The sequence below is a fragment of the Anomaloglossus baeobatrachus genome, chromosome 5 (genome assembly GCF_048569485.1).
Source record: "Anomaloglossus baeobatrachus isolate aAnoBae1 chromosome 5, aAnoBae1.hap1, whole genome shotgun sequence".
NCBI lineage: Eukaryota > Metazoa > Chordata > Amphibia > Anura > Aromobatidae > Anomaloglossus > Anomaloglossus baeobatrachus.
Genome location: NC_134357.1, coordinates 143973528 through 143989041, shown reverse-complemented (window position 1 = coordinate 143989041; position 15514 = coordinate 143973528). Strand labels below are relative to the sequence as shown.

The following is a 15514-nucleotide window of genomic DNA, read 5'->3' as shown; positions in this document are numbered from 1 at the left end:
TTTGAAGAGAGGCATACCAAAGGGACAGTTCCTGAGGCTGCGCAGGAACTGTTCCTTGGTTGAGGATTTCGATAGACAATCGAGGTCCTTAAAAAATAGATTCCTCCAAAGGGGGTATCCTCTAGATACAATTGAGAGGGCCCATGAATTTGCGTAGAATAGTCACAGAACAGAACTTCTGATTCCTAGAAAGAGGGAGGGTGGTAATGCCATAACAAGATTTATTGGCACTTTTGATGACCAGAATAGCAAAGTATTTGGCATCCTAAAAAAACATTGTGGGATACTTCTGAGTGATCCGGACATCAGTGGCTCAATTACAGGGATACCGTCAGTGACCTATAGAAGGGGCCGTACAGTCGGGGATCACGTGGTACATAGCCTCTATACTCCCCCTCAGAAGACAGGGACATGGTTGGATCAGAGAGTTGCGGGGACATATAAATGTGGGAAATGTTCCTTTGGCAAGTTTATTACCCCTTCTAAGGAATTTAGCAGTGTAAGCACAGGCAGGGTTTACAAGAACAGAAACTTTGCCAACTGCAAGACAAAAGGGGTAGTGTACCTCTGCACGTGCTCCTGTCCACTTAACTATGTTGGCAAAACCAAGAGGCAACTGAGAATAAGAATAAGTGAACATCTCGGAGATGTGAGGAATAAAAGGGACACCCCCATCGCTCGACATGTGAATGGGTGCCATGGTGGAGATGTGGGATCCCTTTCATTTAAAACAATTGAGACAGTGCCCAAATCTAGTAGGAGAGGAGATTGGGATAAGATGATTATACAAAGGGAGACACGATGGATCATCTGGTTGCAATCCATCCATCCTAAAGGGCTTAATTAACAGCTTAGCTTTGTGAGCTTCATATAGGATATACACAGAAGAATACCAGCAGACACATTAGGCACCTTCCAAAGGAAGGGGAGTGTCATAAATTTAGGACCGCTATAGGCCCATATTATAGGTTTCGAAATACGTCATGTTTTATGAAACTAAGTGGAGGTTAGAATCAACTTCTAGATACACGATAGGCCTGATCTTTTTCCACTGTAAGTTTCATCCCTCAAAAAATTCTTCCCTAGTACGATATCACTTCATGTGTCTGGTTACTGTGTCATGGATATACTAATAGATGGTGACTTTAGCTCCTCCCTGGGGGTGGAGTGACTGGCCACTGATGGGGGTGGAGCAAGGGGATACCCCGAGCCCTAGGATCAAAGAGCTTAGACATATAACTGATGAGGATTTCCCCTGTCACTGTCGGGTGATGTAATTGTGTCAGTATGGAGATGGATAAAATGTGTAAAAAACACCCTTGTGACTAAATAAGATACATGTCTGCATAGAACAGTGGGGATCTGATGTGATATATAGCATCGTCCCTTGCTGGAACGATAGTTTTGACCCTGATAAAAAATGACATATCACCACATCTTATATGTATATGGGCTGGAGGGGATATATGATGATGTATAGCATCGTCCCCTGCTGGAACGCTAGCTTTGACCCTCATAAAAAATGACATATCACCACATTCTGTATGTATATGAGCTGGAGGGGATATATGGTGACGCCCCTGGCCTCTAGATACGTCTTGGAAGGTCCCGCCCACATTACTCCCCCAATGCATGCTGGGAGAGGGAGTGACGATCTATCATTCCCCACATAGAAACATTGTGAACCGGAAATGACGTATCGCTACTCCTGCACAATTAAATTGACAGATCGGAGGATCTGCTGGGACACTAGCTCTTACCATGATAGGGAGTGACATATTGCCAAACTCTATATTAAATATTAGATATACGGGCTGGAAGAGATGTATGATAATGTGACGCCCTGGGCAAGCCAGGGGTCACAGGTCACAACATCACCACACACCCCACATTCCCTGCAAGAACACCGTAGTCAGAACACAAACCCTTGTTGCCCTCCCCCAGGAGCTGGTGATCACACCAGGGGGTGGAGCCAGGCGGTTGGTCTCCACCCACCGAGGAGTTCACAGTCCTGGAGGCGGGAAAACGTGAGACTTAGAGTTTGAGTGTTTAGTTGAGAGGAGTTGAGAGCAGAGAAGTGGCAGTAGAGCAACCAAAACTGACAGAGCGTCCGGGTGTGTGCCCCGGACGAGACAGCAAAGTTGACAGACGGCGGTGACCGTCTGCAGTGGAGGCTGATCGGAGTTGCCGAAAGGACCGTGGACGGGTGGTGGCTCGGCGGTACCGGAGCGGTACACAAAGTGAGGCCAGCACCATTGGCAGGGGCCTTTCGGATCCCGGCAAGGCTTGGAGTCGCCGTACAATTTTCCAAATCCGTCAGAGAAGGGGACCTCCTGGGTCTCTAAACAGCAAAGTCCCGATTGAAGGCAAAGGTCCATCCGTGAGAGAGGGACACCGCCACCGCCAAGGCACCAGTACCTCAGGGCCAGCGCCTGCGGGCAAAGAGGGGCTGCTCCGGCCCATATCCCAGCCGGGGAGCGGGTTACCGGTGGGAACCCATCGCTACCAACAACCGTATTTAGGTGCAGGGAAGAGACAGTCACCGCTAACTTGCAGGGAACATCAACACCGCAGCCGTCCGAGGGACCCGATCAACCAGCCGCTTGTTTACCGTGAACTGTGTCATCATCCTTGGGCTGAGTGAGTACCTCCGTGCCGTGCGGCACAGCGCTGCCCCTGCACCTCAACAGGCCCCCATAACCCGCCTGTCAACCACCCCTACCCCATCACCGGGCCCCGGGACAACCAACCCCCCTACCCACGGAGGGGAGAAATAACAAAGCTGCTCCCTGTCACCGCTCCCGGGATCCCCATACAGAGCAGCGGTGGTGTCCACACAATCACCACAACCGTGGGTGGCGTCACGGACATTAATCAAATCCTCCACCAACAACCAGACCCTTTCACTCACGGGCGAGGAGCGCCGCTCGAGTCCCCAGGATCCGGCCCATTGCTCGAGCCACCGAGCAGCAGTAGCCGCAGAGCAGTGGCGGCCGGGCCCGAGCTGTGGGAGAGCGAAGCGTTGTCACCCTCCTCCCCGCCCGCGACAATAACGCTCCTGACCATTGGATACGTCCCGAGAGGTCCCGCCCACACCACTCCCCCACTGCATGTTGGGAGTGGAAGTGACGATACAGAAACAATAAAGGAGCAGCCTGAGAACCGGAAATGACGTATCGCTGTGCTCCGGCTGAATTAAATGAACAGGTCGGATATGACACGATCTGTCACCCGGAGCATCAACCACCCGATTGGATGAGGAGGAAAATAGGAAACCTGCTTTGGAGGTGGGACCGGAAATGACAGGTAGATGGAGGGATATTTAAACCCCATGAATGACCAGAATCAGTAGGCGTTCATCCTCTGCCACATAGGCAGATGTCCAACTAAACTATACAGTAACATCAACAAGTACGATACTCTGTGGGGAAATGGATGGTCTTTATGATGTAAAAAGGGATACTAAAGAAACCCATGTGTTTGTATGTATTCTAGTGACCAGGAACTCCACATTGGAGGAGCAATTATACTTAGTAGTTGGATTTAATAAGTAGGCACTATTCTCTCTTGGCCTCACAGGCAGATGCCTACCAGCTTCCATAAAGCCTCTTACACAAGTGAGTACTATGAGGGATTGAATAATATTCCTTGGAGATTATAGGGATATTTTAGAACATCTTTCTCTTTAATATAAATTTCAGCAACTGAGGATTCCTCATTGAAGGATAGATTTAAGTCCCAGTTTTGTTTGGATATAATGTGAGTACTAACTGGTCTGGGAATATAGGGATCACTGAAACATAGGTGGACTCTGATCGGACTTTATACTAACAAGGACATATTGTTGTTGCAGTCCACCATATATATGATTCCAAGTGTTTGGACAGCCCCTGAGGAACCTTCATCTGATTGAAAGTCCTGGAGGGGAAACGCGTCGGGTAGAGAACCGCCTAAGGCGGCAAAGGATGAGCTATTATGCTGACATATTGATAAATCATTGATGGAATTGTGACATAGTAAAATGACTGTACCCTAAAGAATTTGAGTAATACTGTACCCTGGATGGAATATAATAGAATATTGGCTTTATTGATACCATCATAACTGTATGGTGAGAGGCATGAATGAGAACCACTGTAATTTTAATAAGGCCCCTCACTGAGAATAGCAGCACGTACTAGTGAACAGTAAAGGGTCAATTAGGATCAGTCAACGTGGAGTGGGGGCACCAAAGAAGGGAATTTTGTTTACTTACCGTAAATTCCTTTTCTTCTAGCTCCTATTGGGAGACCCAGACAATTGGGAGTATAGCTTCTGCCTCCGGAGGCCACACAAAGTATTACACTTTAAAAAGTGTAACCCCTCCCCTTTGCCTATACACCCTCCCGTGGATCACGGGCTCCTCAGTTTTGGTGCAAAAGCAGGAAGGAGAAAAAACTTATAAATTGGTCTAGGGTAAATGCAATCCGAAGGATGTTAGGAGAACTGCAAACCATGAACCAAAAGAACAATTCAACATGAACAACATGTGTACACAAAAGAACAACCAGCCCGAAGGGCACAGGGGTGGGTGCTGGGTCTCCCAATAGGAGCTAGAAGAAAAGGAATTTACGGTAAGTAAACAAAATTCCCTTCTTCTTTGTCGCTCCATTGGGAGACCCAGACAATTGGGACGTCCAAGAGCAGTCCCTGGGTGGGTAAAAGAATACCTCAATGAAAAGAGCCGAAAAAACGGCCCCCTCTTACAGGTGGGCAACCGCCGCCTGAAGGACTCGCCTACCTAGACTGGCGTCTGCCGAAGCATAGGTATGCACTTGATAGTGTTTCGTGAAAGTGTGCAGACTAGACCACGTAGCTGCCTGACACACCTGCTGAGCCGTAGCCCGGTGCCGCAATGCCCAGGACGCACCCACGGCTCTGGTAGAATGGGCTTTCAGCCCTGAAGGAAGCGGAAGCCCAGAAGAACGGTAGGCTTCGAGAATCGGTTCCTTGATCCACCGAGCCAAGGTTGACTTGGAAGCCTGCGAGCCCTTACGTTGGCCAGCGACAAGGACAAAGAGCGCATCTGAACGACGCAGGGGCGCCGTGCGAGACACGTAGAGCCGGAGTGCTCTCACAAGATCCAAAGAGTGCAAATCCTTTTCACACTGGAGAATTGGATTAGGGCAAAATGAAGGCAAGGAGATATATAACCGTTATTAGCGCACCAGGATAGGAAGATTTGCCAAGACCTATAATAGATTTTGGCGGACGTAGGCTTCCTGGCCTGTCTCATGGTGGCAATGACATCCTGAGATAACCCTGAAGACGCTAGGAGCCAGGACTCAATGGCCACACAGTCAGGTTGAGGGCCACAGAATTCAGATGGAAAAACGGGCCTTGTGACAGCAAGTCTGGGCGGTCTGGAAGCGCCCACGGTTGACCCACCGTGAGATGCCACAGATCCGGGTACCACGACCGCCTCGGCCAGTCTGGAGCGACGAGAATGGCGCGACGGCAGTCGGACCTGATCTTGCGTAACACTCTGGGCAGCATCGCCAGAGGAGGAAACACATAAGGCAGTCGAAACTGCGACCAATCCTGAACTAACAAGTCCGCCGCCAGAGCTTTGTGATCCTGAGACCGTGCCATGAATGCCGGGACTTTGTTGTTGTGCCGTGACGCCATGAGATCGACGTCCGGCGTTCCCCAACGGCGACAGATCTCTCGAAACACGTCTGGGTGCAGAGACCATTCCCCCGCGTCCATGCCCTGACGACTGAGAAAATCTGCTTCCCAGTTCTCTACGCCCGGGATGTGAACTGCGGAGATGGTGGAAGCTGTGGCTTCCACCCACTGCAGAATCCGTCGGACTTCCTGGAAGGCTTGACGACTGCGAGTGCCGCCTTGGTGGTTGATGTATGCGACGGCAGTGGCGTTTTCCGACTGGATACGGATCTGCCTGCCCTCCAGCCACCGATGGAAAGCCAATAGGGCTAGATACACTGCCCTTATTTCCAGAATATTGATCTGAAGGGATGACTATCGGAGTCCAGGTTCCCTGAGCCCTGTGGTGGAGAAAAACCGTTCCCCACCCTGACAGGCTCGCGTCCGTGGTGACTACAGCCCAGGTTGGTGGTAGGAAGGATTTTCCCTGCGACAGAGAGTTGGGAAGGAGCCACCACTGAAGTGACGTCTTGGTTGCAAGGGAAAGAGACCTTCCTGTCGAGGGAAGCCGACCTCCTGTCCCATTTGCGGAGAATGTCCCATTGGAGTGGCCGAAGATGGAATTGCGCGAACGGGACTGCCTCTATAGCTGCCACCATCTTCCCCAGGAAGTGCATGAGGCGCCTTAAGGGGTGTGACTGACTCCGAAGAAGGGATTGCACCCCTGCCTGCAGAGAAAGCTGTTTGTCTCTCGGAAGCTTGACTAACGCTTGCTGGGTATGAAACTCCATCCCAAAGGTACGTCAGTGATTGGGTCGGTGTCAACTTGGATTTCGGGAAGTTGATGATCCACCCGAACCGCTGGAGAGTCGCCAGAGCGACAGATAGACTTTGTTGACACGCCACCCGAGACGGGGCCCTGACTAGGAGATCGTCCACGTAGGGAATCACCGAGTGGCCCTGAGAATGCAGGACTGCCACAACGGATGCCATGACTTTGGTGAAAACCCGTGGTGCTGTCGCCAAGCCGAAAGGCAATGCCATGAACTGGAGGTGCTCGTCCCCAATGGCGAAACGCAGGAAACGTTGATGCTCGGGTGCGATCGGTACATGGAGATAAGCATCCTTGATGCCGATCGATGCTAGGAAGTCTCCTTGTGACATTGAGGCGATGACCGAGCGGAGAGATTCCATCCGGAACCGTCTGGTTCTCACATGTCTGTTGAGCAGCTTGAGGTCCAGAACAGGACGGAATGACCCGTCCTTTTTTGGCACCACGAACAAGTTGGAGTAAAATCCGCGACCATGTTCCTGAAGGGGAACGGGGATAACAACTCCTTCCATCTTTAGAGCGGCTACTGCCTGAAAAAGTGCGTCGGCCTGAGCGGGGGGCGGAGAGGTTCTGAAGAAGCGAGCCGCAGGACGAGAGCTGAACTCTATCCTGTAACCATGAGACAGAATGTCTCTCACCCATCGGTCTTGAACATGTGGCCACCAGGCGTCTCCAAAGCGGGAGAGCCTGCCACCGACCAAGGATGCGGTCAGGGGAGGCCGAGAGTCATGAGGAGGCCGTCTTGGAGGCAGTGCCTCCTGCGGCCTTTTGTGGGCGAGACTTGGATCGCCACGCATAGGAGTTTCTCTGGCCTTTCTCCGGCCTGTTGGACGAGGAGGATTGGGACTTGGCGGAGGGACGAAAGGACCGAAATCTCGATTGAACCTTTCTCTGTTGAGGTCTCTTAGGTTTGGCCTGGGGTAAGGAGGAATCCTTTCCTTTGGATTCCTTAATAATCTCATCCAATCGTTCGCCAAACAAACGGTCGCCAGAAAACGGCAAACCGGTTAAGAACCTCTTGGAAGCCGAATCTGCCTTCCATTCGCGCAGCCACATGGCCCTGCGGACTGCCACAGAGTTAGCGGATGCTACAGCTGTACGGCTAGCAGAGTCCAGGACGGCGTTCATGGCGTAGGATGAAAAGGCTGACGCCTGAGAGGTCAAAGACGCAACTTGCGGAGCAGAATTACGTGTGACAGCATTAATCTCAGTCAGACAAGCCGAGATAGCTTGGAGTGCCCACACGGCTGCAAAGGCCGGGGCAAAAGACGCACCCGTGGCCTCATAGATGGACTTCACCAGGAGCTCAATCTGTCTGTCAGTGGCATCTTTTAGCGATGAGTCATCTGGAACCGACACCACGGATCTAGCCGCCAATCTAGAGACTGGAGGATCCACCTTGGGACAGTGAGCCCAACCCTTAACGACTTCAGATGGGAAGGGGTAACGTATCAGTGAGGCGCTTAGTAAAGCGCTTGTCCGGGACCGCTCTGGGCTTCTGGACAGCGTCCCTGAAGTTAGAGTGATCAAAAAACGTATTGCGTGTACGTTTGGGGAACCGAAACTGGTGTTTCTCCTGCTGAAACGCCGACTCCTCTACAGGAGGAGGCGGGGGAGAGAGATCTAACACCTGGTTGATGGACGAGATAAGATCATTTACTAAGGCGTCCCCCTCAGGTGTATCAAGGTTAAGGGCGACGTCAGGGTCAGAGCCCTGAGCTGCGACATCCGCCTCGTCCTCCAGAGAGTCCTCAAGCTGGGATCCCGAGCAGCGAGAGGAAGTCGGGGAAGAGTCCCAGCGAGACCGCTTAGCCGGTCGGGGGCTGCGGTCCGGGCAGGAGTCCTCCGCCTGAGACCGAGGGGCCAACCTATGAGCGCGCTGTGGCGCGGACCGAGAGGGGCCTGGAGGCGACGAGCCAACAGGGGCCGGGGCCTGTGAAGGTTCCGGTCTGGACTGCAAAGCCTCTAGCAGCTTAGAAGACCATTTGTCCATAGACTGTGCAATGGATTGAGAAAGTGACTCAGAGAGTTTCTCAGCAAAAGAGGCGAACTCTGTCCCTGCAGCCTGGTCAGGGGGAGCAGGGGGGTCTACATGAGCCAAGGGGCCCACCAGTGTCCGAGGCCCCGGCTGAGCAAGCGAAACAGGGGTCGAGCATTGCTCACAGTGAGGGTAGGTGGAACCCGCAGGTAACATAGCCCCACAAGAGGTACAGGCCGCAAAAAAACCCTGTGCCTTAGCAGCTTTGCTCCTTGTGGACGACATGCTGTTGTCTCCTAGGAGAGTGATCACTGAGGGTATATGGGAACGGGGCATAGAGCCCACCGAACAGATGGATATAGATATATACGTATCTGATCCGGCACCCTAGGGGGACCAGCACCGGGTGACCGGTGTGGCTTACCGACCGCTAACAAGCGGAGTGTGTCCTCCAGATTCCCTGCCTTGGATCCCCTGGAGCTGCAGAGCTGTTCACTGAGAATCCTCCACCGGCAGAATGCCAAAAAATGGCTGCCGGAGCTCTAAGGGGAGGAGTGGAGCCGTGGGCGGCGCCAGCCAAAGTGCGGGAATCTGGGGTCCCCACAGTGATCAGTGAGGGGGGAGAAAACATGCAGGATGCTCCAGCCCTCACATCCGACGTCAGGTCGGTAATCCCGCCCTTACCCCTGACAGGCAGGCCCGGGGGCGGGATTTTTGCGACTAGGCCGCGATGAAGCCGGGGACTAAATTTGAGACCGCGCCCGACAAGCCGGCACGGAAGTCCACCGGCCTCCTGAATTCAGCAGCCGCCGCGGCTTCCGGGAAAAAGGTGCGCTCCCTGCACAGTCCCCTATGGGGACACAGTGTACCTTTGAGTTGCAGGGCCCGGTCCCTGAGGTTGAAGAGGCTCCGGTCCGGCAGGTTCCCACAGGGGCTGCAGATGGAGCACGGTCCCAGTAAATGGATGACCGCTTAGGATCCCACTTCTCCCAGAGCCGCTTAAGGGATGGTGAAGGAGACGGCATGTGGCTCCAGCCTCTGTACCCGCAATGGGTACTTCAACCTTAACAACACTGCCGACGTAGTGGGGTGAGAAGGGAAACATGCCGGGGGCCCCGTGGGGGCCCTCTTTTCTTCCAACCGACATAACTAAGTTGAGAATGCATGAGTGGATGTGTGCCTCCTTCCACACAAAGCATAAAACTGAGGAGCCCGTGATCCACGGGAGGGTGTATAGGCAGAGGGGAGGGGTTACACTTTTTAAAGTGTAATACTTTGTGTGGCCTCCGGAGGCAGAAGCTATACACCCAATTGTCTCAATTGTCTGGGTCTCCCAATGGAGCGACAAAGAAACGATATTTATTAGGGTGCCGACCCCCACTAATAGGAAGGGGGAGAATAGGGAAGGTGCCCAAGGACTCTCCTCTGACCATAAGCTATGTACCAACAGATTGGTTTTTAACCTTCACTTTGTTGATTTATTCTGAATAAAATTTATACTTTTATATAAAATAATGAAGGGGTTGTTTGTCGTGGTTTAAATAAATTTAGGTTTTGTTCACATTTTAAGCGCAGACATTTGCAGGTGTCACTTTTTTTCTGTGCAGATTTTTCTCTAAACCCAAGTTACTACCTACAGTAGTGCCAGAAACGTGCATGACAATCCTGAACTCTCATGCACACGTGGCTTATTTTCTTCCTGCAGATTTGCAGTTAAATCTGCAGTATGTCAATATTTTCAGCGTTATGGCTGCAGATTTCACTCATGCTAATGAAAGGCGGAAAATCTGCACCAAAAACTCATCAGAAGGCATAAAAAACGCTCCTATTTTACACAGCACTTTTCCTGCCAAAAGAAGCAGAAATGATGCAGAAATTTCTGCACCAAATCCTTATAATGTGCACATAGCCTTACATGGATTAGATGGAACAGTAGACACTTTTTAATTATAGTATAATAGAAAAGCTATTGGATTACTACATTAAATAAACAGACACTCAGGATTAAATCAATGTTAGCTTCAGATCACCTCCTTAACCCCTTCAGCCCCCGGGCGTTTTCCGTTTTTTGCTCCCCTTCTTCCGAGAGCCGTAACTTTTTTATGTTTCTGTCAATCTTGCCATATGAGGGCTTGTTTTTTGCGGGACGAGTTGTACTTTTAAATGAAACCATAAGTTTTACTTTATAATGTACTGGAAAACAGCAAAAAAATTCCAAGTGGGGAAAAACTGCAAAAAAAAGTGTGATCGCACAATAGTTTTTGGGATGTTTTATTCACCATGTTCACTATATGGTAAAACTGATGTGTCAATGTGATGCCTGAGGTCGGTGCTAGTTTGTAGACACCAAATATGTATAGGTTTACTTGTATCTAAGGGGTTAAAAAAAATTCACAAGCTTGTCCAATAAAAGTGGTGTACGTTTTGCGCCATTTTCCAAAACCCGTAGCGTTCTCATTTTTTGGGATCTATGGCTCAGTGACTGCTTATTTTTTGCGTCTCGAGCTGACATTTATAATCGTACTATTTTTGTACAGATGCTACGTTTTGATCGCCTGTTATTGCATTTTGCGTAAAACCTGTGGCAACCAAAAAACTTCATTTTGGCATTTGGTATTTTTTTGCCGCTACGCCATTTACCAATCAGATTAATTGATTTTATATTTTGATAGATCGGGCATTTCTGAACGCGGCGATACCAAATATGTGTATATATATTTTTTTTGTTAACCCTTTAATTTTCAATGGGAGTGAAAGGGGGGTGATTTGAACTATTCTTTTTTAAAACTTTTTTTTTTACTTTTTTTTATTTTACTAGTCCCCCTAGGGGGCTATAGCGATCAATCCGATCGCTCTGCATTATCTGCTGATCACAGCTATACAGCTGTAAACAGCAGATATGGTCACTTCCTGATTCATTCGGCTCCGGGCCAAGTGAAACCGAAAGTGACTCATGATGGTTATAGGTGTCATCACATGACCCTGTGCTACCATGGCAACCACCGAAAGTGACGTGATCACGCACGTGACTTCCGGTGGGGGCGGCGGTAAGGTAAGTGAAAATAATGGCCGCGCGCATATACATCTCGCTGCCAGAATTTGGCAGCGAGATGTAAGGGGTTAAATGTTCCGGGTGGAATGCGATTCCACTCAGAACATACAGGCACACATGTCAGCTGTTGAAAACAGCTGATATGTGCGCGGATCGCCGCGACCTGCCCACGGCAGGTGGGGGGGATTTACCTCACACGATTCATGACGGATAGATCCGTCAAGGGTTGTGAAGGGGTTAATGCATAGTGTATTGGGCTGATTCATTAAGACCAGCATAGATTACTCCAGTCTTAAGAACTTGCAGAAATGAAATACTCCAAATGCATTAAGTGATCTTCTCAGTGGTGTGCGCTTCCCTAAAAATGCTACTCCAGTAACGTATGCTGCATTTCACAAGTAAAACAACCCAAGCACTCAGTAAGGAGAAGAGAAAAATATTTGATGCAAGTGTTTTTTATTCACAACCGACAAACTACAAAATGTGAACCCTGAATGTGAAACCAACGTTTCGGCTTTTACACCTTTTTCAAGGTAGTTGCTTAATATAGAGATGCAAGGTCATACGGGTCAACTCAGACAACCGTCAAGGTAAAAAAGATGGAGAGCATCACATTTGACAGTATGCGGCATCAGGGTAATGGTGATGTGCTGAACAGAAGCAAAGAAGTGGAAGAGAGGACGCCTGCGTTAACGAGACCATGAGGTGCTGTAACAGCGGTGGCAGTGGTAGCAGCACCTCATGGTCTTGTTAACGCAGGCGTCCTCTCTTCCACTTCTTTGCTTCTGTTCAGCACATCACCATTACCCTAATACCGCATACTGTCAAATGTGATGCTCTCCATCTTTTTTACCTTGACGGTTGTCCGAGTTGACCTGTATGACCTTGCATCTCTATATTAAGCAACTACCTTGAAAAAGGTGTAAAGCCGAAACGTTGGTTGTTGCTATATGTCAGAAGTTCCTCCCTCATCGCGATGGTTACCTGATACACATCCTGTACCGGCGAACTGCAAGTTCCAGGAGGCCGGCGATGGGATGGAATGGAATGTAAGGTGAGCATAATATGTGTGCGTGCGTGTTTGTGCATGTTTGTATGTGTGTGGAATGGCACAATAGGGGACCTGGATGGGACATTTAACAAGTTGTGGAACGAATTGTCTGCATTGCAATGATTTCCTATGGGAAATCTTGCTCTGCTGAATGAGTAACTTGGTTAACAAGCACACTCCCAGAACGGATTGTACTCATTAACCAAGGTTCCACTGTATAATGGAATGAATTTGCAATCTGGTCTGAGCAAGACAGATATGAAATATTTTTTAGACTGGATGGTGGGTTCCAGAGACAAATATGGAGGGGACGATGTGGCTGATAAGATTAAAAAGTTTGTTAAATATTAACCTGTACTACCGATTTATGCATAGTTTGATAAACTTAACAATTCCATTTTAATCTCCACCAATGCTAGGTTGACATTTTAAACATTATCAGCTACTAGTGATGAGCGAGTATGCTTGTTACTACTCGGTACTCGCACGAGTATCACTGTACTCGGGCTACTCGGCGGGTACCGAGTAATTTCGCGATACTCGTGCTGTACTCGTGGTCTTCATCTTTGCATGTTGGCGCTCTTTTGAGAGCCAGCCCTCATGCAGGGATTGGCTGGCAGACCACTGCAATGCCACAGCCCTGTTAGTTGTGGAATTGCAGTGATTGGCCGGCCTGCACAGCGTGACCGAGCCTTTATACCGGCGGGCGCGCTGTGCTCTGCACACAGCCATCTCATATTCCCTGCTTTCCACGCCCACAGGCGCCTATGATTGGTTGGACGCTGGAGGTGCGTGGATTACGCCGGACATGGAGGGTTTGTCGGGGTTAATAAATTGGTGGTGAGGGACTTTGTTAGTGTTTTTTATTTCTAATAAAGGATTTTTCGGGTGTGTGTGTTTTTTGTAACTGTAATTTACAGATTAATCATGGAAGGAATCTCGGGGAGACGCCTGACATAATTAATGTAGGATTTAGTGGCAGCTATGGGCTGCCATTAACTCCTTATTACCCCGATTTGCCAACGCACTAGGGTAAATCGGGAAGAGCCGGGTACAGTCCCAGAACTGTCGCATATAATGTATGCGGCAATTCTGGGCGGCTGCTGACTGATATTCTTAGGCTGGGGGGCTCCCCATAACGTAGAGCTCCCCATCCTGAGAATACCAGCCTTCAGCCGTATGGCTTTATCTGGCTGGTATGAAAATTGGGGGGACCGCACGCCGTTTTTTTTAATTATTTAATTATTTATTTCACTGCACAGTATACACACACACACACACCGGCTGCTGTGTTTGGGTGCAGTGAGACACCTGTCACTCAGCGTGGGGGCGTGTCTCACTGCAACCAATCATAGGCGCAGGAAAGCAGGGAATAAGAGATTGTTTAATGAGCGGCCGGCTTTTTCAAAAGAGGAAAAGCCGCCGGAGTTTAGTGAACAGCTGTGCAGCGCCGCGGCAGTGATTGGGGAACGGTAAGTATGAGAAGGGGGGAGACTGACCGACAGACTGTGAGAGGGGGACAGACAACACAGAGAGAGACCGACAGAGCGAGACCGACCGACGGGAGATAGAATGAAAAAAAAATGACCGACATCGTTAGTAAAAAGCACAAAGCGTGCGTTTTGGACATCGGAGTGCCACACAATGTTTTACGTAAAATCTTTCATGTATTAAAGTAACATACACTAGCTCTATCTCGCTATTGGGTATGTGCCCTTAACATTTCCGCCATTAAAATTCATTTTGGTGTCATTTTGGAAGGTTTTCTGGTGAGTCCGTAAAAATGGCGTAAAACGCGGACAAAATTGTTCACAGCTGTGACTTTTGAGTGATAAATGCTTCAAGGGGTCTTCCCCATGCTGTTGCCATGTCATTTGAGCACTCTTCTGAGACTTTTGTGACATTTTTAGGGTTTCTACATGCTGCCGGGGGTCATTTCATAAAAATACTCGGGTCTCCCATAGGATAACATTGGGCTCGGTGCTCGGGCCGAGTACACGAGTATCTTGGGATGCGCGGCCCGAGCCTCGAGCACCCGAGCTTTTTAGTACTCGCTCATCACTATCAGCTACACATGTCAGTACTCAATATAAAAAGGACATTTAAAGTAAGTGATTAAACAAGATTTCCACACTCACCTTTTTCTCCAGTGTTTTTGGTGCAGATACTTCAGTCTCTTTTGATTTTACAGTTACAGTACTGATAGAAGTACGGTCATTAAATAAGTCGTCTTCATCAGCAAAGAGATCAGATAGTTTGGGTTTTCCTGTAAGAAATAAATGATAAATGCATTGACACTGTGCAGGACATGAAGGGAACACAGCTAGCGTGTGGAAGAAGGCACTGTGGTCAGATGAGACCAAAGTAAAACTTTTTGGGCTAAATGCAAAACGCTATGTGTGGATGGAAACCTAACACTGCACATGATCCTGAAAACACCATTCCCACCATCAAACATGGTGGTGACAGCATCATGCTGTGGAGAAGCTTTTTTTCAGCAGGACAGAGAAGCTGGTCAGAGTTAATGGGAATATGTATTGAATTAAATACAGGGCAATACTAGAGGAAAACCTGTTAAGGCTGCAAATGTTTGAGACTGGGGAATAGGTTCACCTTCCAGAAGGACAACAACCCTAAACTTACTGCCAGAGCTACAATGGAATGGCTTAGATCAAAGCATATTCATGTATGAATGGCCCAGTCACTGTCCAGACGTAAATCCCATTGAGAATCTCTGGTAAGACTTGAAAATTGCTGCTCACAGACGCCTCCATCCAATCTCACTGAGCTAGAGCTGTTTTGCAAGGAATAATGGTCTAAAATTTCAGCCTCTAATGTCCAAAGCTGGTAGAGACAAATCCCAAAAGACCTGCAGCAGTAATTGCAGCGAAAGGTGGTCCTACAAAGTATTGAGTCAGGGGGCTGAATACAACATACGTCACAATTTTTCACAGA

General features: G+C 49.1%; 1 protein-coding gene across 2 annotated transcripts in view; it reads right to left on the bottom strand.

Moving 5' to 3' along the window:
• Window positions 1–15514, bottom strand: part of LOC142311000 (WASH complex subunit 2-like) — a 236907-nt gene that overhangs the window by 110789 nt on the left and 110604 nt on the right. For both annotated transcript variants that reach the window (XM_075348954.1, XM_075348955.1), the window contains exon 15: window positions 14698–14825. In XM_075348954.1, coding sequence (XP_075205069.1) covers window positions 14698–14825 — 128 coding nt within the window. The remainder of the gene's footprint in view (window positions 1–14697; window positions 14826–15514) is intronic.